This window comes from Penicillium cataractarum (assembly GCF_028827025.1).
Source record: "Penicillium cataractarum strain IBT 29864 chromosome Unknown utg000005l, whole genome shotgun sequence".
NCBI classification, from domain to species: domain Eukaryota; kingdom Fungi; phylum Ascomycota; class Eurotiomycetes; order Eurotiales; family Aspergillaceae; genus Penicillium; species Penicillium cataractarum.
In genome coordinates this window covers 3,985,906-4,010,140 of record NW_026622741.1, presented here as the reverse complement: position 1 = coordinate 4,010,140, position 24,235 = coordinate 3,985,906, and the positions used below count along the sequence as shown (strand labels likewise).

The 24,235-nt window shown below is 50.3% G+C and overlaps 7 protein-coding genes across 7 annotated transcripts; 4 read left to right on the top strand and 3 right to left on the bottom strand.

Annotated features, from left to right (window-relative positions):
• Positions 1 to 275: 275 nt before the first annotated feature.
• On the top strand, positions 276 to 2,240 carry N7496_007135 (cytochrome P450; the record flags this gene model as incomplete). The annotated part of the gene is made up of 5 exons (XM_056700064.1): positions 276 to 702; positions 1,011 to 1,345; positions 1,407 to 1,546; positions 1,606 to 1,991; positions 2,050 to 2,240. 5 exons carry the CDS (start codon positions 276 to 278, stop codon positions 2,238 to 2,240), a joined length of 1,479 nt encoding a protein of 492 aa, XP_056555477.1.
• Positions 2,241 to 3,197: 957 nt separating this feature from the next.
• On the bottom strand, positions 3,198 to 3,953 carry N7496_007134 (alpha/beta hydrolase; the record flags this gene model as incomplete). The annotated part of the gene is made up of 1 exon (XM_056700063.1): positions 3,198 to 3,953. One exon carries the CDS (start codon positions 3,951 to 3,953, stop codon positions 3,198 to 3,200), a length of 756 nt encoding a protein of 251 aa, XP_056555476.1.
• A 1,465-nt stretch (positions 3,954 to 5,418) lies between these two features.
• Positions 5,419 to 6,530, top strand: N7496_007133 (uncharacterized protein; the record flags this gene model as incomplete). Its single annotated transcript, XM_056700062.1, has 3 exons — positions 5,419 to 5,902; positions 5,968 to 6,233; positions 6,315 to 6,530. The coding sequence occupies 3 exons, from the start codon at positions 5,419 to 5,421 to the stop codon at positions 6,528 to 6,530; spliced, it is 966 nt and encodes a 321-aa protein (XP_056555475.1).
• Positions 6,531 to 7,198: 668 nt separating this feature from the next.
• N7496_007132 (DNA-directed RNA polymerase) lies at positions 7,199 to 11,391 on the top strand (the record flags this gene model as incomplete). The annotated part of the gene is made up of 2 exons (XM_056700061.1): positions 7,199 to 7,999; positions 8,071 to 11,391. The coding sequence occupies 2 exons, from the start codon at positions 7,199 to 7,201 to the stop codon at positions 11,389 to 11,391; spliced, it is 4,122 nt and encodes a 1,373-aa protein (XP_056555474.1).
• A 1,531-nt stretch (positions 11,392 to 12,922) lies between these two features.
• On the top strand, positions 12,923 to 17,706 carry N7496_007131 (sulfite reductase (NADPH) subunit beta; the record flags this gene model as incomplete). The annotated part of the gene is made up of 4 exons (XM_056700060.1): positions 12,923 to 12,953; positions 13,020 to 13,159; positions 13,227 to 17,618; positions 17,677 to 17,706. The coding sequence occupies 4 exons, from the start codon at positions 12,923 to 12,925 to the stop codon at positions 17,704 to 17,706; spliced, it is 4,593 nt and encodes a 1,530-aa protein (XP_056555473.1).
• An 881-nt stretch (positions 17,707 to 18,587) lies between these two features.
• Positions 18,588 to 19,078, bottom strand: N7496_007130 (uncharacterized protein; the record flags this gene model as incomplete). Its single annotated transcript, XM_056700059.1, is given in 3 exon segments — positions 18,588 to 18,741; positions 18,753 to 18,846; positions 19,045 to 19,078. 3 exon segments carry the CDS (start codon positions 19,076 to 19,078, stop codon positions 18,588 to 18,590), a joined length of 282 nt encoding a protein of 93 aa, XP_056555472.1.
• A 3,150-nt stretch (positions 19,079 to 22,228) lies between these two features.
• On the bottom strand, positions 22,229 to 23,348 carry N7496_007129 (inositol phosphorylceramide synthase regulatory subunit KEI1; the record flags this gene model as incomplete). Its single annotated transcript, XM_056700058.1, has 2 exons — positions 22,229 to 23,221; positions 23,307 to 23,348. The coding sequence occupies 2 exons, from the start codon at positions 23,346 to 23,348 to the stop codon at positions 22,229 to 22,231; spliced, it is 1,035 nt and encodes a 344-aa protein (XP_056555471.1).
• Positions 23,349 to 24,235: the final 887 nt, after the last annotated feature.

The window sequence follows — 24,235 nt, the reverse complement described above, 5'->3', positions numbered from 1 at the left end:
CAATGACGGCCGCCTTAGGCCCCCATCGCATGCTGTCACTGGCTTGCCACTAACCGGAAAAGGATTCTATCTGCGGCCTCGTCACACATGTATCGTCCAAATGTCAAATAATAGCCAGCGCATCTCTGTAGTGGAGGGTCGCGAATGCGGGGAGGCTGAGGATAGCCGGGTAAGCTTAGCTGGGTCTTTATTTACTATCGGTCACGTCTCTGCATCACTGACTCGCAATCATCACAATCTTCATTGTCTCGTTGATGCACTGAAGAGATATCAAAATGCATACATCCTTGCTCTTGAGTTGTGTTTCGGACGAGGCCCACATCGCTGCGACCTTTTGTACCCTGGGTATCCTGTCCCATCTTTTGATACTCACCAGCGAGATCGACAGCGCCGTCGGTAGCTTGCTCATTGGGGTTTTCCTTGCCTGGGCCGGCTTGGCTACATCTTTCGTGAAAGTATTGGGCGTCGATGTTCTCTGTGCGATCGCGAAATCCTCGCTCGCTTGCCTTTTTTTCTCAGTGGGTCTAGGAGCTAGCACCATTATCTATCGGTCATTCTTCCATCGCCTGCGGCATTTTCCTGGCCGGTGGGGAGCAAGGATCAGCCGATTCTATACAGTTTTGACCATTAAACTCTCTGGCTTCAAGTATCACCACGAGTTGGAGAAGTTACATGCTGAATTTGGTGATTTTGTTAGAACAGGTTCGTCACTCGCGTGTATTTCCTTTCAAGAATCCAATCCAGACTGATCCGCTCGATAGGACCTCGTGAGATTTCTGTCAACCGTGCTTCGGCAGTGCGTATCATTCACGGCCCACAATCCAAGTGTGTAAAGGGGCCGTGGTATAGCCAGATTTCCGACAATCCCGGCAAAGTTAACCTGCTAGCTTTGAGAGATCATGAGATCCATCGGGGACGTCGCAGAGCATGGGATAGGGGTCTTGGAACAAAAGGTTGCGCCGAGCCAAACTCTCTCTGACTCGAGTCAAGAAGCTAATTTGTATGCATAGCGCTTTCCAGCTATCAACCTCAGATTCAAAAGAAGGTCAACATCTTAATTGAACAACTCAAAGACCGGCAGGACAAAGATGTCGAGATCACCCAGTGGACTCAATATTATTCATTCGACGTCATGGGAGAGATCACATTTAAGAAGGACTTTAGACAACTTGAAGAAGGTACTGAGCATTTTGCAATTACTGCCATGCATGCACAGCTGGAACAGATTGGCCTTCTCGGGGCAATGCCATGGCTGTTGCATTTGCTCGTCCGTATCCCTGGACTCGCTGGCCCGTACGCGATCTTCGACAAATACTGCGTTCAGCAAGTAGAGCAGCGAAAGGCGGTATGTATGACAGAACCGAATATCGACAAATTTTACTTGGCTAACAACTAACTTTTGACAGGAATGGCGCCAGGATACAGAGAAAAGACCAACTGATGTCATCTCCTGGCTGTTAAAAGCAAAGGATGATGGAGAAGCTTCTGCTTCCCCTAGCAACCGATCTCTACATGATGAAGGCAGACTTGCAATTGTTGCTGGAAGGTGCGTTGAATGGTTTTATTTCATCTGTATCAACACTAACACGCTCGTAATTCATATAGCGATACGACCGCAACAACGATCGCGCACATCTTGTACTATCTTGCTACTCACCCAGCAGTATACCAAAAGTTGCAAAGGGAGGTGGATGAAGCATATGGTGTCCAAGATATTGCCCATCCCCTGCCGTACCTCGAGGCGGTAATCAACGAAACCCTCCGCTTAAAGCCAGTCGTGCCGAGTGGTCAAATGAGGGTCACACCTCCAGAGGGTCTCTTCATTGATGAGGTTTTCATTCCGGGAAATACGATCGTGGTTGTTCCTCAGTATTTGCTACAACGAGACGCACGCAACTTTTCTCGTCCCTTGGAGTTCATCCCGGAACGATGGCTTGAGAAAGACCAAGGCATGGTATTCGATGACAAGGCTTTCTTCCCTTTCACTATAGGTAAGGGGTCCTGTTCCACGATTTTTCATTATTGCTAGTACTCACCTCTCTACCCCAGGTCACTATTCATGTGCAGGCAAGCAACTGGCATATTTGTCAATGCGTATTGCTATCCGGTCGATCGCACAGGAGTTTGATATCTCGTTGGCACCAGGGGAGGATGGGAAGAGTTTCGATGAAAATGCCAAGGACACTTTTACCTTAGCAATACAACCTCTTCATTTGGTTTTCAGCGAGCGAAAGGGCTAAATCTTCGAGCAGTACTCGTCAAATTTATCGTTACGCCGGACCATCTTTTCCCCAGATCTTCTTTGGAGATGTAAACTGGTACTGAGCTGACCCTCAGCTGGTGGGCATTGTCTTATAATGGTGCTAAATTGTTTAATAATCAAGCTTGTTGAAATTATCTTAACTCATAACTCAATTCGGCAAATCCTAATCCCTCCCTTTCTCAAGGATGTCGTGTTCTAAATCAAAATTAGCAAGACCGGGCATAAACATATAGGATTCATAGTCCAGGTTTGCAAAAGCGACGATGAAACCAGAAATACCGTGAAAAAACGGAATATCAAGCGATCTATTGGAGCAAACATTTCTCAAAAATGTGGACTTGAAAAAAAGCTCGCTTCAACTGTGGATCGAACCATCGACCTCTCGTTTCATATGTACTTCATCACGATGCTCCATCCCGATCTCACGATGCCGAAGTACATACTTTAGAGGTAGGCCTGGGACCAGATCCAATTAAAAATTTCCTCTCTACACCCTAACTAGTACCATATTTTCGAGTAAAAAGATGGAATCGTAATATCGGAGATACTATACTATATAATAATATATTAAATAAAAAAGAAAATATAAAAGGAGAAATCGGCGAGCGAGGGGGATCAGCTCGCTCGCCCACTCTCCCCGCCTAGGGATGTGCCCGGTCATCCGTGGAGTGGTGCTCGACATCGGATACCTGTCACATATTTTCCCCTCAATTTCCTTCACAGGGGCACACCCATTGATCACCATCGGATTGGTTACCAACTAAGCCATATGAGGGGGGAGAGTACCTGGAATAACTGGAAGTTGGTGATAACCCTTGAGACGATTAATCTCTCCACGCCTGTACTCAACACACAAACGCCTTAAAACACCCGACACCGACCTTCTACTACACGAATTCTGGATGACGAAGACAAACATAACCGTTCTAATTCCTCATTTACTTTCCAAGGACTTCAGAGATTCCGAGATCACACTGGTGGTCTCTTCGGGTTTACTGAAAAAAGGGCTATGGCCAGTATCCAAGGACCGCGTTGTGATAGATGCACCTGCTCCCTTCGCAGCCTCGACCATTGCCTCCTGAATCTGGAGCGGAATTGCGCCATCCCTCAAACAAAAGATAAACGAAGTTGGCACATCAGCCCACCCAGGGTAAACATTGACCGAGTCCTTGAACGCGGCAGTCGAGTGTTTCAGCAGACAATCCTTCCAGTAACGGGCATCTTCTGGGGACATGTCATTGTAGAACAACGCTACCGGGTCCTGATGGATTCCCTCCCAGCCATCAGGTTCGCTATGGTGGAAAACTTTTGTAATATCGACCATGTCGTACAAAGATAAACCCGACTGTGGCATAAACGCACAAAGCTGGATGATTCCGATGACTTTGCCCGAGTTCGGGGTCAATCTCGATGGGTCTTTCTGAGTGAATCCTTTCACGGAACTGCAGCCCACCGAGCCACCGAAGGAATGGTTGATCAATACAACATCGTTACCCAGGGTAGTTTCTTGGGCAATGAGTGTCTGAATCTGATGAATGGTGCTTGCCAGAGAGTCGACGGGCTGCTCTGTGCCGCAGAAATCCAATTGCGGGGCGAAGCAGCGATATCCTCGTTGCTTAAAGGCAGGAATCACCTTGGACCAGCACTCTGGACTGTGCCAAGCTCCATGGTTAAAGATCAATGAAGTCATTTTATTATTGTAGGAATTAACAGTTTTCTGATTGAAGAGAATTCGTTCTTGTCTGGATGAAGCAAGACTAGTTGAGATAGAGTCTCCTCGGGTTGGGGGGAGGAAGGGGGTTAAATAAAGCCGTCCAAATCCTGGAAATTCAGGAGATATTTTGACTTTCGCAGCCTCACGCTTGTAAAAAGGCTTCCTTACTGCTTTTCAGCCCCCAAATTTGCCGCCACGAAGTAGGTTCGCTTATATGAATCTTCGCACTTAGCCTCCGTTTATGGCCTAGTTGGAAGGTAATTGGATCAACCACTCACGAGATGGTCTCAGACGGATCGGAATTGCTTAAGATTATATGCGTCTAGAAAGAAAGAAGGAGAATTACGAAACAGGAAGTAAAAATTAATCCGTTAATTAATTTACATAATTTTACGCACCTCCATCCAATCTCCATCAACCTTTGGAAGCCAACCGGCAACAGTCCATAATATAATACCTCTCTGAGTATCTTCAGGGAAGAATTGACACCGTGGCTACTCCGCTAAAATTCTGGATAAGAAATCCAAGTGATCCTGAGGAATGAAGACTATCGAATGGAGCGAAAGTTGCGATCGTTGTTCAATGCAAGTCCGTGGCATCTAAACCGTGGGGGTAAGTAAGCTATTCAACCCAAAACTCACCACCCAATCAGCCCATTCATGGAGCGGAGATTGGTCGATGGGGTCTGCACTTTGGGATCGCTTAGGCCAATCAATGAGTAAGGGGCCTTGCTCAGCCTCATCCGCAGCTATCGAGCTGACGGCAAGGCTGAGGTCATGATGACATTCGTATTTTGTGACGACGGTCTATAAGGTTTGAACCAATTTGGGAACAACGATCTATCTGCGTTCGCGGTGCGCGTCACCCAATCGCGTTTATTTCGACACGTTAGTATCTCCCGATCTTGCCGGCTGTGTGATATGAGTGACCTATGAGAAATCCGTAATCATTTGCTGTCATCGAGCGCGCAGCAAGTTTCGGAGTCCACGCGGGAAACGTGCATGGGACATTGAGGGGTGATGATGGTCGATCAATCGCAATGCAATGGAGCTGGAGTTAGAGTCGAGTAAGGGTGTGTCTCTCCCACACTAGGAAGACACGGACAATTTAATGACGAGCACAATGAGGCCTGAAGATTGGTATCTCGACATCGGTAGAAAAGCATACAACGATGGGAGGGGAACAAGGTCTTCCAAGAGAGGAAGTATGTCGGGCTGCTATAGTTCCGAATAAGGCGGTGACCCAAAAGCGGTGAGACGAGCTTTTCTTTTTTCTGCCACTCCCCGCTTATCACGCCCGCTAGGATATCTGGATGAGCTATCGCAAGAAAAAAAACCTGAACTAAAGGCGCTCGCGGACACTTTCAAACTCTTCGGTGATCCTACCAATTCTCAGGCCTCCCTTTATACTCCCTCATCACCTCATATACTCCTCACCCATTATGGCCTCCACCGAGGACGATCCCGTCATTGCCTCCTACGACGTTTTCCTCACTGACTCCGAGGTCTCTCGATACGTCTTCCAATACCTCGACCGCCCGCAATCCAAGCCATACAATGAAAGAAAGGGCCAAAAACCGACCGTCATGCGCATGAAACCCGACTCGGGTCTGGTAGAGCTTGAAGTGCCCATCTTTACCCGATGCACCTACGATGTGGAGAAGGGTATTCGATACGGCGACGCCATGAAGAAGGGCCGCTTTGCACGCAATGGTGGAGCTTACGGCATGGCTGGTGGCTTCAGTACCGGTGGAATCCCTGGCGGCGGAGGTCGGATCAAGGCAGAGGGCAATGAAGACATTGAAGTGCTGGACAACAAGAAGACCATGGACCCATCTGCGCTACTGAGGACACAGGCACTAGGTGGGCGTATCAAGCCTGCAGAGGAGGGTGATCCAGTCTATATGCTGGCTACATTCAAAGGAAGTGCGTTTATTCCTCCATCTCTCCGCTAGAGTGGTATTGGTGGACGTCACTAACAAGGCATTTAGAAAACCTCCACCTATCACCCGTCTCCGCCGTGGTTCAATTACAGCCCCAGGTTCATCATCTCGACGCAATGGATGAATTGCCCAAGGGAAGAGGCGCGAAGGGCAAGAAGGAAGATGAAGAACGTCCCGCCGAGCCCGAGGCACGCGCTATCGACGTGAAGGTCAAGGGTGCGGAAGACGGAGGCGCCATGCTTCACGGAAACCTGGATCTCCTCAAGAAAATGCAAGAAGAACAGTGGAAGAAATTCGAATGGATCGATGCAGAGGTAAGCGGTCGGCTCGCGGTGGCCCCCTTGGATTTTCCCCGTTGCAACAATGCGCATGATCTAATACGAACATCTTTCCAGACCGAGGATTCATGGTACACTTATGAAAACTACATGATGAGCCAGAAGCCTGACGATCTTCCCCAATTGAAGGCTACCATTAACAGTGAGGACTATTTGGATGGCATGAGTGCTCCACGGATTGATCCTGCCCGGCCTGAATTGACTGGATGGGCGATGAAACAAAACCGGCAAAAACAGATGGAAGGGCCGTCAGATAGCGAGGACGAAAGCTGAACCAGGTCACATCATGATTGAGCATATGGTTAAAAAATTGGCGTTCATAAGACTGGAGGTTCATTTCTTGGCCCACGGGTTTCTTGTACTATCGATAGCGAATGGGCACACTGCCGATAAGAGCATGATCATATTCACTGTGCTCCATGTCTGGATCGCGTGTAGTAGGCTAGATACTGTTGGACTATTCGTCTTCCAGTCTATAGACAATAGGTCCCAAATGGGAAACTTTGCTACTCATACAATGGGCATCGCCACCGTGTAGATCTCGCCACCAATCAGCAAGAGCTTATCAGGGGCAGTCACGTGCAGTCACGCGTTCCGCGACGCTTTTTTTCGCCGAGTCTCCGGCAGCTCTCGTGCTCAGCATCCCTATTCATCCTCATCCCATTCCTTTCTTTATTCCAAGTCGTTTTTCGCTCGGGTTGAGGGCTGCAGGGCAGCAACCGGAATACATCCAGCAGAGCCCTGACCAAACTAGAGAATACCGTGTCTCCCTTTGCTGTCTTGCGCATTCCTGCTTTTCGCCTGCATTATTTGTGTTCTCGCTGTTTTTTTTTTCATCATTTTGCCTCAATACTTCACTCTTAATTCTTTCTATCTTTTGCTGGCATTGACCTTCCTACTCCTTTAATTGTTGATTATCTAAAGCGACATCTTTTTGCATCATGTTATCCCGAGTCGCCCGTCAAAAAAATGCGCTCTTCCACCTGCGAAAGGCGAATGCCATCCGAACGCTGGGCGTCTCTCCAGCAGTGCGCCTGCACTCGAGTTCAAGCCGCCCAACTCCTATCGTGAAGTCACAATGCACATCGACACAAGACCGACCCCGAAGACCATCTTTTCAATCGCATCGCAATCTCGCTACCGCGGCCGACCCATCCGTCCTCGAACAAGGATCCTCCTACATGCTAGACGACTCTCCATATCCAGGTATCACCCGGCCATCGCCCTTCCAAATGTCCGATTCCTTTGATACTTCGTCTTTAATCGTCCTGAATGAGATCCCCCAGACTCAGCCTAAAATTCTGCGGAAGATTCGGGGAATCGGCGGTGACGAGGATGAGATGATGGCCAACTTTGACATGTCACTTCGGGTGGGTCGATTCGATCGTGCTGCAGCTTTGATCAGCCGATTGAAGGTCTACTACCCTGTTGATTCTGCCGAGTTTCTTGCTTTGCACAATAAATATCTTAAGGCAATGGTCTCGCACATGATTGTCACTCGGCAGGACGAAATGGTTTTGCCATTGCAGAAATGGTTTGAAGTTGACATGCCATCGGGTGGTGTGAGGCCAGATGCCACTACTTTTGCGGTCATGGTTCGCATGTCTCTTCGTATGCTGCATGGCTCTAAGCGTGAGAGATCGGTCCGCCGTTACTGGGGTCTTGCCAAGCAGGCGGACCTTCATGAAGATCTTCTGGCTAGCGAGGTACTGACGGATCTGGATCTTGGTGAATTATCCAAGGTTAGTATTGCCAATAGCCTACGTTCTCTGTTGTTCCCTTGCAGTGTCGCTAATTATATCAACTCTGTTAGATCTGTTACTCCGATTTGCTCACGCCTATGGTTGATCCCGCCGAAATCGACGAAGAATTCTCCACGCAATCCGCTGAAATAGTCGATAATCTCCCCGAGGTACTTGCCGCGGAGCAGAAGGGTCTGGGTTTAAGTTCTTTGAAAGAATCTCTGTCCTTATTTTCTGAGGGCCCTCAGATTGCCTTGCCCGAGGGTTTCAAGGGTACGGAAGAGGAGAAGAGGGAACTGTATGCTCAGCTTCGACAACAGCGACTCGAATCCGACACCATGAGGACGGCTTCAAAGCGGTGGCGTGCCGAGTTCGAGGGCAGAGTCAAATCTGGTGTGGATGTTGCTTCGGGTAAATCCAGGCTCAAGTCCGTCATGAGCCAGTGGCATACAGACCTTTCAGATGCCATCAAGAAAGAGATCAAGCTTGCTGAGGAAGCTGAGACCCAGCCAATGCGCACCGAGGAACAGAAGGCTCGCTGTGAATATGGCGTTTACTTGCAGTCTCTGGACTCGGACCGTTTGGCTGCAGTCACAGTCCTCTCTGTCATGGATGTTTTCACTCGCCACGGAATGCAAAAGGGAACCAAAGTTTCGAGCGTCGCAGCATCTATCGGAAAAGGTGTCCAGGATGAGCTGATCGCCGAAGCTTACCTCAAGAAAAACACGACCCCTGACTCTCGCCGTGTTAAAATGGTCAAGGACATGCTTGCTGGCCGCAGGAGCAAGGATGGTCGCCTACACTGGAAGGCTGTGTCTGAGAACATGCAGAAGGAACATGAAGAATATGCCTGGACTCCTCGTGTTTCTGTGCGGATTGGGGCTGTTCTGATGGGCCTGTTGTTTGACGTTGCCAAAGCTCCTGTCAAAACTACGGATCCCAAAACTGGGAACGTTACGACGGCCATGCACCCGGCTTTCTTGCATGCCTACGAGATGAACTTCGGAAAGCGACTGGGACTCTTCCATATGAACCCTGAAATCATCGACATTATCAGCAGAGAACCGCCCGCAGATCTTCTCGGCCGCCATCTTCCAATGGTCTGCAAGCCGCAGTCATGGACGGGAGCAAAGAAGGGAGGTTATCGTCTATACCAAAGCAACATCGTTCGATCCACGCCCGGCGAGACTTTGCAGCCAGCCTACGTGAAAGCGGCTTTGGAGAAGGATGGTCTCAAGGATATTCGGAAGGGACTCGACGTGCTCGGAAACACTGGCTGGGTTATCAACCGCGACGTGTTTGAAGTTATGCTCGAGGCCTGGAACTCTGGAGAAGGTATCGCAAGTCTGGCACCACTTGATCCGGATCTTACCATTCCGCCAAAGCCAGAACCCGACGCGGGCTTCGCCGCCGAGAGAGACTGGCAGCTACAAATGCGTGATATTGAGAACCTCCGGTCCGGATACCACTCAATGCGATGCTTCCAGAACTTCCAGCTGGAAGTTGCCCGTGCGTTCCGCAACGAGACTTTCTATCTTCCTCACAATATTGACTTCCGTGGTCGAGCTTACCCGCTTCCGCCGTATCTCAACCAAATGGGTGCCGACAATGCTCGCGGCTTGCTTCTATTCAGCAAGGCAAAGCCGCTGGGTACCGGTGGACTGCGCTGGTTGAAGATTCAAATCGCCAACTTAGCTGGCTTTGACAAGGCTAGCATGTCAGAGCGTGAAAAATTCGCAATGGATCACCTCGAAGATGTTCTGGACTCTGCGAACAAGGGTCTTCATGGCAAGCGGTGGTGGCTGAAGGCCGAGGACCCATGGCAGTGTCTGGCTGCCTGCTGTGAGCTTCGCAATGCCCTAGCCCTCCCCGATCCTACGACATATGCCTCTCGTCTCCCGATCCACCAAGACGGTTCCTGCAACGGACTTCAGCATTATGCTGCCCTTGGAGGTGACACTGTTGGTGCCCAACAAGTCAACCTAGAGCCATCTGACCGACCTTCCGACGTGTACACTGGTGTTTCTGAATTCGTGAAGAAGTCCGTGGCGAAGGATGCTGCTGAGGGCCACAAGGTTGCACAGGTACTGGATGGAAGGATCACCCGAAAGGTTGTCAAGCAGACCGTCATGACCAACGTCTATGGTGTGACATTCATGGGAGCTATGCGACAGGTGCGCCGCCAGCTCAACGACCACTTCCCCGATCTTTCCAACGAGATGAAGAAGGACGGCGCGCTCTATATTGCGCGAAAGATTTTCGAGGCCCTGGGTTCCATGTTCAACGGTGCCCATGAAATTCAATACTGGCTCGGCGATTGCGCCACCCGCATCACTCAATCTTTGACGCCTGAGCAGATCGAGGCGATGGCAAATGACGCCTTGTCCCCCTCCCAGCCTTCCGAAAAGGGTACTAGCACCAAGTTCGACCCGTCCAAGAAGTTCCAGTCAACCGTCATCTGGACTACTCCTCTCGGCCTGCCCGTGGTTCAGCCATACCGCACCCGCAAGGCCCGTCGCGTTGTGACCTCGCTTCAGACCGTCAGCATTGTGGACCCTAGCGCCGAGGACGTGGTCTCCCGTCGGAAGCAGCTCCAAGCCTTCCCGCCTAACTTCATCCACTCTCTGGATGCCACTCACATGATCATGTCTGCCAATGCCTGTAACGATGCCGGCCTTACCTTCTCTGCCGTGCATGATTCGTTCTGGACCCACGCCGGTGATGTCGACTCCATGAACAGCATCCTCCGCGACGCATTCGTGCACATGCACTCCGATGACATTGTCGGACGCCTTGCCTCAGAGTTCAACGTCCGTTACGGCAAGAACTTGTTCCTTGCCAAGGTTGACTCCAACAGTGCAATTGGTCGCACTCTGCGGAAACGCCGCCAGGCCAACATGCGCAACGCAAGACTGGTTGAGCTGATTGACGAGCATCGCCGACAGACTCTGCTACGCTCGGATGACCCTGCCGACCAGGCTGAAGGCCGTGCCATGGAAACCCCCGCTGCCATCTTTGAAAAGATGGGTGGCACGGACGATCACTTGGCTATGGCTAGCACCCTCGGTGAAACCACCGTTGGCCACGTCCCCGACGATCTGGCCGCTGCTGAGCGGGGGCCTTCCTCCAATGTCGATACTAGTGACCCGGCCATTCAAAGCCTGTTCACTGAGATTGACATGATGGACACTCAGTCCTCCAGCGCGGACGCTGAGGCAGACGACACCATGGCAGCTGAGGGTGGTGCTGGGGAAGAAAAGCAGGCGACCAAGCAGAAGAAGAGGCAAAAGCCGCACACCTGGCTCTGGCTGCCTCTTCGCTTCCGACCTGTTCCTACGAAGGGCTCGTGGGATCTGAGCCGGATTCGTGACAGCCAGTACTTCTTCTCTTGAAGAATTTGTTTTTTAACAGTGGAGTTTTGTCGATGATCTGTGACGCATATGGCTTGGCGTTCTATTACACTGGATTCTTTTTATCTCGGTGTCTTTTACCGATTGTATATTTAACTTTGTTTCTCCTCTTACCAGGGAATGTCTGTGGAAGGCATGTCCTACATGTATATTACGTTGATGATTTGAGCATTGGCGCAGCGGAAGAAAAGCACATACAATATCATGCATAATATTTTCAATCTGACCTATACTCTATAAGCTAGCCTGGAGATAATTCCATCGTTGCCGGTCAAGTTAGGTGGTCCCTGATCATCCAACCTGAGCGATCGTCAAGGGAAACATGGGGAAATATATACGCATTCCAGTGTATGTTACGTTAGACAATAGCCTACATATTAGCGCGCATTTGGCTGCCTTGCATTTTGTTAGAAACAGTTCATGTTCCTAGGAACCCATTCTATTTGGCACGGATTCAATAGCCAGCTTGTATTAACGAACGATAGGAAGGAGAGGTTGAGATTGAAAGGTCGGCATGTTTTGTGGGCGTCCTTGGAGGGAATTCAGATGAGTAGTACATAGGTGGACAATAAACTTTAGTCATCCATGTTGATCGATCGACTGGCCCAGTGGTGAAGGCGCCCGTCTTACACACGGGAGATCGCAGGTTCGAACCCTGCGTCGATCATTTTTGCTTTTGATTCATATATAGAAGGGTCAATTTTTTGGTATTTAGGATTCAAAACACTATGATAGATAATAGAAAATAGTGGTATGGGACAGGATTTGGCCAGGAACATTACACCAGCGAGCCAGCGAATATTCCAACATTATTCCATCGTCATGTGCCGTGAAGAAACTACTCGTCCACTCTCTCGACCGAGAGCCGAGTCGGTAATCGCCGCTCCGTTATTGGTAGTATTTGCTCGGTGAACAACTTGATACAAACTATAACATGTAGTATATTTCCAACAAGTGCATATATATGCTATGTGCGACTATCTCGGGATCATTATGATGGAGGGTTGATCTTCAGCGTTAAATAGTGGTATATCGTGATACTGAGCTGTTCAATTCCTCCTCACCTCAATACTCGGGACTTCAAACGAGGGACTGAACTGCCCGAGCAAATGCCGACGGTGACGTGCTCGGCCATGACTCAGCAAGCATATCACGGGATCCCCCGCACCAGCGTTCAATGCGGCATGTTTGCAATGTTTGCCTCTCAAGATTGTCGATGTCGTGATCAACGGCCAATCAGACGACGCATAATCTAACCCCGATGGCGGAGAACTGACTGGACGCTTGGGGAGAAAACCGACTCGGCCACTTTTTTTTTTTTGTGTTGTTGATAAATCAGACGAGAAAGTACAAGGGACACCAATTGTGTCACTCTTGATTTGCAATCGCTCTGCATCCTTGGTGGACCTGCATCAACGTGTGGGAGATCGCAGGGTGTGCTGATAAGCCCCAATATCGCCAGTGATTTACCCATCCCACCTTGCTGCTGTGACTGTCACAGCATCTGCCAGATATGGCATCCATTACTACTGCCGGTGAGGCTGGTATGTGAGCCCTACTAGCCCGAGAATCCGAGATGGCCATGCGCTAATATCAAGTCTCGACACTAGTTGCGAGAATCGCCTACTTGTCTAGCGATCTCGTCCTGTCCGTGCAGCCCTCCCTCCAGACGGACTCTCTATTCTCCAAGTCCCTGAAGACCTTGAAGAGCAACAAGACTGCTAGCGCTCTGTCAAGAGGTACCCCAGTGGTGAGTTTGAACTCCAATATGTCAATTCGTTTCAAGCGAGGCAATGGTAGCTGATATACCCCGCCAGGTGCAAGCCGTTCGCTACAATGAGGACCCCCTCCTCTCTGCTTTCCACCCTCTGCGCAAAGGCGAGTCGGTCTCTGTCGTTACCGGCTCTTCGGTCCTGATCACTGCCGTTCCTCACCTGTACCGCCTTGCCAACTTCCCCGTCGTCATCCACGTCGCCCTCGAGTCCTCTCCATTCCCCGACTACTCCGTCATTAGCTCCATCCGCCAGTGCGGCTTCACATTCCTGCACTCAGAGACTATCCAGGAGGCCCAAGATATTGCCCTGACCGCTCATGCTTTGGCTCTCAAGTCTGGAAAGGGTGTCATTCACTTCTTTGACCCCGCGAACTCTGTCAAGGATTCCCCAATTGCCGCCGAGAACGTCGAGCTTGTGAAGAAGATCCTGAACCTGGGTGGAAATGTTGCTACTTACACCTCGACCGGAGCCGAGACTTTGTATGTCGACTCTGGCCGTGCCGCCACAGTCTCCGCCGACGTGGAGATTGCTCCTGCTGGTCAGGGTGAGGCGTCGGCTGGATTGACCGTTCCTTCTCAAACCCAGACTCCTCTGGCGGTGAGCGTTGATAACTCTTCCGTTGGCTCTTCCCGCCGCGAAAGCAGTGCTGGCAGCGAAGCTCCCAGCTCCACCGCCACCACCGTCGACTACTCCAGCGTTCGTCCGGTCAACGCGGCCGACGTTTTTGAGTGGACTCGTCAGATTTGGACTGCCCTGTCAAGGGAGGCCGGTCGCACCTATAATGCTATCGAGTATACCGGTCCCGCTGATGCCCAGTCTGCTGTCTTCGTTTTCGGATCTACTGGTGTCTTCGTCGATGCTCTGTCGCACGCCGAGGCTGGCAGCGAGCTTGAGAACATTGGTCTCATCACTGCTCGCCTGTACCGCCCCTGGGTCGGTGGCCAGATTGTGAACTCTATCCCCACCTCCGTCGAGAAGATTGCCGTTCTGGAGCAGGTCCGCAAGACCACCAAGTGGGGCCCCTCCTTCATGGACATTCTGTCTAGCGTTACCCCCTCCTCCGTCCGGGGACAGGCTCTGAGGGTTGTTGGCTATCGCCTGGGATACGTTGAGCCCTCCACTGCGGTGCAGGCTCTCCGTGGCATTATCCAGAACCTCCAGGCCCCATCTCCCATCCAGAACCTGGATATTGGCAGCTCCCAGGCCCCCACCGCCCAGGAAGCTCTCGAGCAGCCTCATATTGAGAATGCCTATCTGAAGATCCTGAACCAGCTCTTCGGTGAGCGCCTCTACATCGCCAACCAGCTTGGTGCCAAGAACGCCGGCATTTCTTCGACCATCGCTGCTAGCCCCGAGTACGGCTTTGGCTCTCTCCTTGCCCGCAAGGAGCACCGTGAGCGTTTCATTCGTGAAGTCGAAGAGGCCTCCAAGTCCACCGCCTTTGCCACTGAGACCCCCAAGACTTGGCTCTCCCGCTGGGCTCTGAACGTCAAAGATGCTGCCAAGGCTAACAAGCTTGCTCCCGATGTTATTGCCCGTCTCTCCAACGATGGCTCCAAGCTGTCTCGCGAGCTCCTGCAGTCCAAGAAGCTCTTCTACGAGGAGTCTCAGTGGCTCATTGGCTCTGATGCCTGGGCTTACGATCTTGGCAACTCCGGTGTGCACCATGTCCTCGCCTCGGGTGCCAATGTCAACATGTTGATCATTGATTCGCAACCCTACTCCGAGCGCACTGCTGCCGACCCCACCCGCCGTAAGAAGGACATTGGTCTCTACGCCATGAACTTCGGTAACGCCTACGTTGCCTCCACTGCCGTGTACAGCTCCTACACTCAGGTCCTCCAGGCCATGGCCGAGGCCGAGAAGTTCGATGGTCCCTCGGTCGTTGTCGCTTACCTTCCTTACCACCAAGAGAACGACTCTGCCCTTACCGTTCTCCAGGAGACCAAGAAGGCAGTCGATCTCGGCTACTGGCCTCTGTACCGCTGGAACCCCGCTAACGAGGAGAAGGGTGAGCCCAAGTTTGCCCTTGACTCTGAGCGCATCAAGCGCGAGCTTGAGGAGTTCCTTCGTCGGGATAACCAGCTCACCCAGCTGATGAACCGCCAGCCCAAGTACTCGTCCGTTCTGTCCGAGTCGTACGGTACCGAGGTCCGTGCTCTGCAGAAGCGCAAGGCTAAGGATTCATACGAAAAGCTCTTGGATGGTCTCTTCGGTGCTCCTCTGACTATTCTCTTTGCCTCCGATGGCGGTAATGCCCAGAACATTGCCAAGCGCTTGGGTAACCGTGGCCGTGCCAGAGGTCTCAAGACCATGGTCATCGCCATGGACGAGTATCCCATCGAGGATCTGCCCACCGAGGAGAATGTTGTCTTCATCTCCTCCACTGCTGGTCAGGGTGAGTTCCCCGTGAACGGTCGCAGCCTTTGGGAGCACGTCAAGAACTCTGGAGATCTCGACCTTTCTTCCATCCACTACTCGGTCTTCGGTCTGGGTGACAGCCACTACTGGCCCCGCAAGGAGGACAAGATCTACTACAACAAGCCTGCTAAGGACCTTGATGCTCGTGTTGCCTTCCTGGGCGGTCAGAAGCTCACTGACCTCGGCCTTGGTGACGACCAGGACCCTGATGCTTACCAGACTGGCTACTCTGAGTGGGAGCCTCGTCTGTGGAAGGCTCTGGGTGTGGACAACGTCGAGGGTCTGCCCGAGGAGCCTGCTCCTATGACCAACGAGGATATCAAGATCCAGTCCAACTACCTGCGCGGTACCATTGCCGAGGGTCTTCTGGATGAGTCTACTGGCGCTATCTCCGCCAATGACCAGCAGCTGACCAAGTTCCACGGTACCTACATGCAAGATGACCGTGATCTCCGTGATGAGCGCAAGGCTCAGGGTCTCGAGCCCGCGTACAGCTTCATGATTCGTTGCCGTCTCCCCGGTGGTGTTGCTACCCCTACTCAATGGCTGCAGATGGACGCCATCAGCAGCTCCCACGGTAACGAGACCATGAAGCTCACCACTCGCCAGACCTTCCAGTTCCACGGTGTCATCAAGCGTAAGCTTCGTGGCGCTATGCAGGCCATTAACAAGTCTCTGATGGATACCATCGCTGCTTGCGGTGACGTTAACCGTAACGTTATGTGCAGTTCCCTGCCGGAGCTGTCCGCCTTCCACCGCGAGACGTACGTTTGGTCCCAGAAGATCAGTGAACACCTCCTTCCTTCCACCACCGCTTACCACGAGATCTGGTTGAAGGATGAGAACGACAACAAGGTCCAGGTTGCTGGTGATGCCGTTGTTGACCACGAGCCTCTCTACGGCCCTACTTACCTGCCCCGCAAGTTCAAGATCACCATTGCCATTCCTCCTCACAACGACACTGATGTCTACGCTCACGATATTGGTCTGATCGCCATCAAGGGTGCTGATGGCCACCTTGAAGGTTTCAACGTCCTCGCCGGTGGTGGTATGGGTACAACTCACAACAACAAGAAGACCTACCCTCAGACTGGCCGCATGCTCGGATTCTTCCCCGCTGACAAGGTTCACATTGCCTGCGAGAAGATCATGCTTGTTCAGCGTGACAACGGTGACCGTAAGAACCGTAAGCACGCTCGTCTGAAGTACACCATCGACGACATGGGTGTCGACGTCTTCCGTGGCAAGGTTGAGGAGCTTCTGCCTGAAGGTCTGCGCTTCGCTGAGCCTCGCCCCTTCGAGTTCAAATCGAACGTCGACACTTTCGGCTGGATCAAGGATGAGACTGGTCTGAACCACTTCACCTTCTTCATTGAGAACGGTCGTATCGAGGATACTGCCGACTTTGCCATGCGCACTGGTCTGCGTGAGATTGCTTCCCTCAACAAGGGTGAGTTCCGTCTCACCGGTAACCAGCACCTGATTCTGTCCCGGATCACCGACGAGGACCTTCCCATCGTCAAGGAGGTTATGGCCAAGTACAAGCTCGACAACACTGCCTTCTCTGGACTTCGTCTGTCCTCCTCGGCCTGTGTTGCTTTCCCCACTTGCGGTCTTGCTATGGCTGAATCTGAGCGTTACCTTCCCGTTCTCATTTCCAAGCTTGAGTCCACTCTTGAGGAGAACGGCCTGGCTCGTGACAGCATTGTCATGCGTATGACTGGTTGCCCCAACGGTTGTGCTCGTCCTTGGCTCGCCGAGGTGGCCTTCGTTGGTAAGGCCTATGGTGCTTACAACATGTACCTGGGTGGTGGTTACCACGGCCAGCGCCTGAACAAGCTGTACCGCTCCTCTATCAAGGAGGATGAGATCCTGGACATTATGAAGGGTCTTCTCAAGCGCTACGCCCAGGAGCGCAACACCGACGGCGAGACCCCCGAGCGCTTCGGTGACTTCTGCATTCGTGCTGGCATCATCAAGGCCACCACCAACGGACAGAACTTCCACGACGGTGTAAGTCTCATATGAACATTCCATCATTGTATATTTGGATTCTAACTTTTTTTTATAGGTCGCGGAAGAGGATGAGGACGAGGAGTAAATACCTGGGATTTGATCCAGTGGAAAATGTCCAATGTGTCATGACCGTCACGGAAATTTGATAAAAAATCTTTCTTTTCTCTTGCAATAATATTTGTCTCATGTCTTTTTCGCTTCTTTAGATTCATTGTTTGTTCGTGGACTTTATCCTCCTGCAAGAACTCTTGCGCGTTTGATATCTCCCTTTTTCTTCATGTACTCATGTATCCCCTAAAATGAATACACTATAAGCTTTTATGCCTTCAATATCCTTTATCATTAAGGTCGTAGCTACTCTTAACACCTAGGTTGGTTTGACTAGAACCTACTTAATTGTTGTTTCTACATCCCTTACGTTGAGGAAGCTCTATATAGGGAATACTCCAAGGATGAATTCGTAGGTAGTTCTGCTAGGTGGAAAGACACTTTGAATTCGAAAGGCAAACAAACAGCCCGAGAGGCTACGACTGAGTGCTACGAAGAATAATGGAGACAATGTATCAGGCGTCTTCCTATAGGACGATCTCCTCCTAGTCCTTAGCCCTCAGCAAAACTCACAACAGTAATATGTTCATAGCAATCAAAGGCTTTGAAGAAAAGGAGCAAGGTAACCCATTAGCAAAGTATAGCGATAGCAAAAACAAACACCCTCCTGCGCCGAGCAAAGCAAGCTTGAATACCAGAAAAGGATTCAATCTCCATCATCAAAACCTCCTAACCCTGATTCTCCGAAGCATACTCTTCCAAATCCCAATAAAGAAAGCCTCCAACGCCATTTGTACAACCCACTTAGTACTCGGCTCTGTCATCCCCCTATCCCAATGTTTCTTAATAACCCTGCCAAACCGAGAACTCTCCAGTTCCTGAGTACTGACTCGAATAAACTGCAGTCCATGCCGGACTTCATACAACGCCGGACCAGAATTGTCGATCCACAGCGGGGGAGGCGTATCGAGTGACGTTCTCGAATTCTGCCAAACTCGATGTCGAATTCGGCTTAGCACTGCGTGTATCACTTTCCATGTGAGCCCATACTCGAGGAGTCCGATTATGCCTCCTGTAGAGGACATTAGTTCTTCGAAGGATACGTGGAATTGATCGGTCGGTGTGCCGACGAGGTAGATGCCCGCGGCATCGAATTGGATGCCGAAATCTGCAGCGTCTGTCTGGTTAGATGGTGATGCTAGCAGGCTGGGGTGATTCACGGTGGTCAAGAGATGGTTTACCTGAAATGGTTGTTCTTGAATATCCTGCACAAACTTGGTCTTTGCTCAACCCACTCAGCCGTTGGCAGCTTCTTCAATCATCAGTACTCAAATCGGTAGCAAAAGCAAAGTCAGGGTATGAATGAGACACGTACCATCAACCTGGAACCATTGATAAGAAGTACACATTATGAAAATAGGAGGGTATAGGGGGGTTATGAAAAGGCATCGAAAAATCGCAGAGCGGATCGCACGCATTCTAAATAGATTACTGTTAAGACCTTACAGGAGTCGAGGGCTACTCAGCCACTTACCAAGAACGAAGATCATAACTCTAATTCACCATCCGTCTTCCGATGTTCGTCATACTTGGACAGTTTGAGACTAAACTGTACCCCACCAGGGGGTTCCTCGGCCGAAGTTTTGAGGATATCGGGCATCCGTTGGGCACGGTTCCCGTGAAAATGTACCAAATGGCATCCACAATCAGGGGTTATACCTGTCACACGCACATCTAGTGGCGCTTTTGGCGTAGTACGATCGCGACCAATTCAAAAGAAGTAAATAATGATCATAGTTGTCAAATGGGCGCTGTGACAGGTATCTATCATCAGTAAAATGGACGGGAGGGGAGGGGGATGGATATGGTTGTGTATAGTGGACGTTAAGAGTCGGTAAAGATAATTTGATAGCCATGAGAGGATGTGCATGGATTGTGTGGTATATAGCTATGGTACTTACAGTGTACAATATGAAATCTTTGGACCTCTATGTCCAGACATATAGAGATGCTGTAAAATGTTCTCACCCAAGGCGCCAGTAAGCAGACCCACCTCCATATCAGGTCAGTGTACTCCGTATAATTCGGTGACTGTGAATTACGCAAAAGAGTATATTGTGCCGGTTCGGGTTTAGCGCCTCTCTGGCAATTGCCACCAACGTGCGTGTTTCTATAAAGTCCTCTTCATCGCTGCGTCAACTTCTAACTGCTTTTCGCCCTCTGCTTATCCTTTCCCTAGTGAGGCATGTTCGCTATTGATCTGGACCACCGAGCTCCTATTGCAGAACTGACTAGCTTCGTAGAAACGTCTATCAACAAAATCAAGGCTGTAATTCAAAATCTCCTCGACAGTTCTTCATAGCCTTTTTCGATCGTTCAAGATAATGAGCCTGTCTAGACACTGGGTTAAGACACATCTGTTTCATATTAATGTCAGGGCCATTTGAACACTGGGGTTTTTTTGGCAACTAGATAACCGTATTTTGCCTCGATGCTTCCGTCTCCCGTGACTGTCTACTCCGGAAAATATAGAAGGATATACAATCAAGAATTTACTTGATTAGGGACAATGTTCTTCAGTCTCAAAAATCGTAACTGATCCGATTCCATAAAAGCAGCCAATAACAATGATACGTCAGGTTTCAAGTTCCCAGTCAAGGTAGATGTACATGCATATAGGATGCCTTAATGAAATGTTTTCTTTGGAAGTCTGAAAAGTAAACTCATTTTCCACCTGAAACGTCTTGGACGCCTTGTTAAACCGCGCTCGAGTTTTGACAAATACCTGAGCTAGAGGATGCTTGAAAGCGCAGAGATGTGCAAAACTCCCAAATGATGTCGAATAGGCTGAGCATCTCAACTCCTTCTGTTGAGATCGAAAGTAATCAATTGGATGTTGTTTTTGGTGGAATGTGATACTCGAGCATGGACAAATAGCAACTTCCCCGGCGTGTTGGATATAGCACCAAACGTTACAGTCGAAGATAGAAGGCTTTTGACCACATTTCTTCCTAAATTGTAGGAGCTGCCACATAGAGTATCGGTGGAGATTTTGACATCCACTACAGTATATCCAGCGCTTGTTTTGAAGGCGGCGAAGTAGCTCTGTCCTGGGCAATGTTGATAGTACACATACTCCTCGTTGTCTGGTATATGAGACATAGGAGGCATGTAACCTTTTACAGCTCAGTGCAAAGCAAGCTTGATCTAGGTCAGGGAGAAACTGAAAGATAATTTCCACTACTTCTGGTGGGATCCTCCAGAGTATCACGGAATTCTTGGATTCGACCCCGGAGAGTGGATCACGGATTTGCAAAATATTGCGAAAAGTTATGATGGTGCGTCGAATCATGGTGAGATTTCAGTGGCCCGTACAATAGATATTTTGAAGGCGTGTACAGGGAATCTTTTGCTTAAGGGAGAGAGATATGTTGATATATAACGTGCACACGCGTCATAGACTAGCAACCCGTTTCTACTTCGGAGTCAGACTTCTGCATAACATAATTTAGGTTAGATCCTCCACCCAGGCAAAACCTAACCCAGTCTGGGATTACGCTAGGCACGAGAGAGGACAACAGCATCCAGGTCAGACAAGCATGCCCAATGCCCACGAGAGGGGAGGGCACGCCCGGCGGGAAGCCTTTTACTTTAGGTATCTAGTTGTTGGATGAATAATTTGTAATTGGTCTAAATACGCTTGGTTTGACGTTTCCTAGGCATTCTCCTGGATGGGTAGTTTAATTACATCAGAAAGCAGCAAGGTGCCTCTAATGACATGCAAGGATTCAAGGATAATTAGGGGCTGAAAATTTAGACCACCTTTATATCTTTTGTCTATAATGTATGCGCCGGTGCCGTCGATATATGATCAACTTTTCCAACTATAATGGCGCTCAAATTAATTTAGCTAGGACTGTATCTGATGCTTCAACGCGGGGCAGGTGAAAAGACCACGATTTCCGCCCAAAATGCCACGCACCATTGTGTTCTTTCGCCGTCACCCCGATTTACTCCGTACATGATCCGAACGCCAAAAAAAGAAAAATGCAAATCAAGAGCTAGGACCAGCAAGTCCCAAATCTCGGTTGTAGGCCAATCGTTCCAACTCCTACCACAACTCCCTAAAACCGAGACGCCGTAAGTCGTAGACCCCCGACATAAAGGACGGAGGGGCGCTCGAGGCAAGGTCGAGCGTTTTTGACGAGAAGATTCCCATGAATCTAGCATGATTGAGTTGGAGATAAGAATGCCGCAGGGACTTTATCTCCCCGCTGCATAGACGTATCAACCGGTGAAGTTCTAGCGATTGTTTCTCCGCGGGATGAAGACGGGTGATGTGATGAACTAGACCCGCAAATCTGATTCACTTGCTGGAAGGCGACAGATAGCCTCGTGCGCTCAAGTGAAACGGTATGAATGACAGGGGGCGAGTCCAGGGGTTTGAGGGTGGAAGCGACTGTAAGATTCAACGGGAAACGAGGGAGTCCCAATGGGACGAATATTTGCGCCCGTGCAACGATATCCCAACAGACGAATATGCTAATTCGGACGATCAATTAACGAGGCTCCGTCCAATCTTGCATCTTGACATTCATGCCCGGAACATGCTCGTGGATGGTTTGTTGCAGTGTAGCGCCTCGGACGACCGATTGCGATGGTTGAGGAGGACCAGTGCCCGAGCGACGTCTACGTTCACGCTCCAGAGGACCGGGAAGCTCGGTGTTGTTGGTGCTGCGGTTTCGGAATTTTTGACCCAAATTGCCCAGCCAGTTGCCCTCCTCCTCCTCACCAAGCCAGTAGCTGCGACCGATGCCGACCATGATACGGCCAACCTTGCCTTTCCAACCCTGGCCCTCGGGGCTGGTTGCCGAGAAAGGCTCCCGGTCGATGTCGGCAACGCTTGCGACCGAGACATTGCGGCTGTGGGTGGGGAGTTGGGTGTGGCGAGGAATGACGACCCAGAGGCGAAGGGTCTCACGAGCGAAAGCGAGCATCACCAGGACAAAGTAGATGCGCATCACCCACAGAAGACAGATGAAGATTATGCTTTGGAAGCTCTCGGGCTGGTAGACGGCATTGCCGATGTGGTCGGCGCTGCGAGGAGGATGGGCGATAAAGTTGTTACCCTCCTTGGTGTTCTGAATTTCAACATAGGCGGCATCGTACTTGGGGCTGGTGAAGCCGGCGGTCTGTGCGATCGTTTCACTGCCTGGGCCGGAAGCCTTGCCACTGTCGTAATGTTGAGATACGACGAGGAACCAGGTCACACCAAAGGCGGCCGTGTAGGCGGCATTGATGAGACTGTCGAGCAGATATAGCCAGGCGAGGGCGAGACACTCGAGAGGTGATTGTTTGCGGATGTGTGGGAAGAGCAGAGCGGCGAGGGCGAGGGCGATGAGGGAGTAAAGGTACATGGACAACTGAACGGGGGACAGGTGGTAGCCCGTCAACAGGGCGAGCAGGCCATACAGGCCACTGATCTTGTTGAGAAGTAGCGACAGGGTAATCAAGGATGCGCCAGTCTCCAGGCTCATCACATAGAGAAAGGACTGTCATCAACAAGTCACGGGGTGATTAGCTTTAGGGCCACGGATAAGATCGCGAGATTTGCGACCGACGAAGGCTCTCTCTCACCTCTGGCCGCGGAATGCGGAGATACCGGGATGAGAATCCCATGATGGCAGTGACCGGAATGGCCGAAGAATGTGAAAGGCGAGGGAGACGATAAGGGAGGGTATAGTACGAGAAGGACGGAGGCAGAACAGTTGAAGGAGGAAAGAGAAAAGGCTGAGGCTGGGATTGTGAAGTGTTTCCCAAACCCCCAGGGGCGCCAAGTTTCCGGCCGATCCGTGCAGATCACCTGCCCGATTGCGACCGCTTATACGACCAAATTGCATTACGAGGCGAGTTATGCAGTTTCTATACGAGAAATACGATAAATTATTAAAGATGAAGAAAAGAATGAGAAGAGCATATATGCTCTACTAATCCTGGTATCAGTTCCTTATTCCCATCTCAGATCGGCCCTTCTTTCCACCATGGTTGATTAATGAACTACAAAGTCAATTTGTAGACAATGTATAGTTCGGACCTCGAGGTGTTCATAGTCTCTCAATTGGTATTCTAATAGTAGTCAAAGTCTATGATCACTCAGAAGTCTCAAGAGAACTCATTTCTGGCTTCTTTGAATCGAAACCACTGACCTATGGAGTGGATTTAGACCGAGTGATTATTAGCCTAACCTATTAGCCGAACGGTGGCCAACACGTGTGTTTAGTAAACGTCCTCTAGTTGACTAGTTAGTGCAATGTATTCGTCAATCAAGCCAGATACAATTATCTGAAAAATACTAATTAGCAGAGCATATATGCCTTGGAATTTCTCTCAAAGATGCCCATTACCGAGCACTATCATTGCCCGCCTCGCCTGAGATAATTATAGAGGAAGTACCTATATGAAGATCATAGGACTTTCCAAAGTAACTCAGGATACGAGAGTTTATGTTAATATATCGTTTTAGGACGGCGTTGGTTCTTAAAGGACCGGGTAATCAGCATTGATTG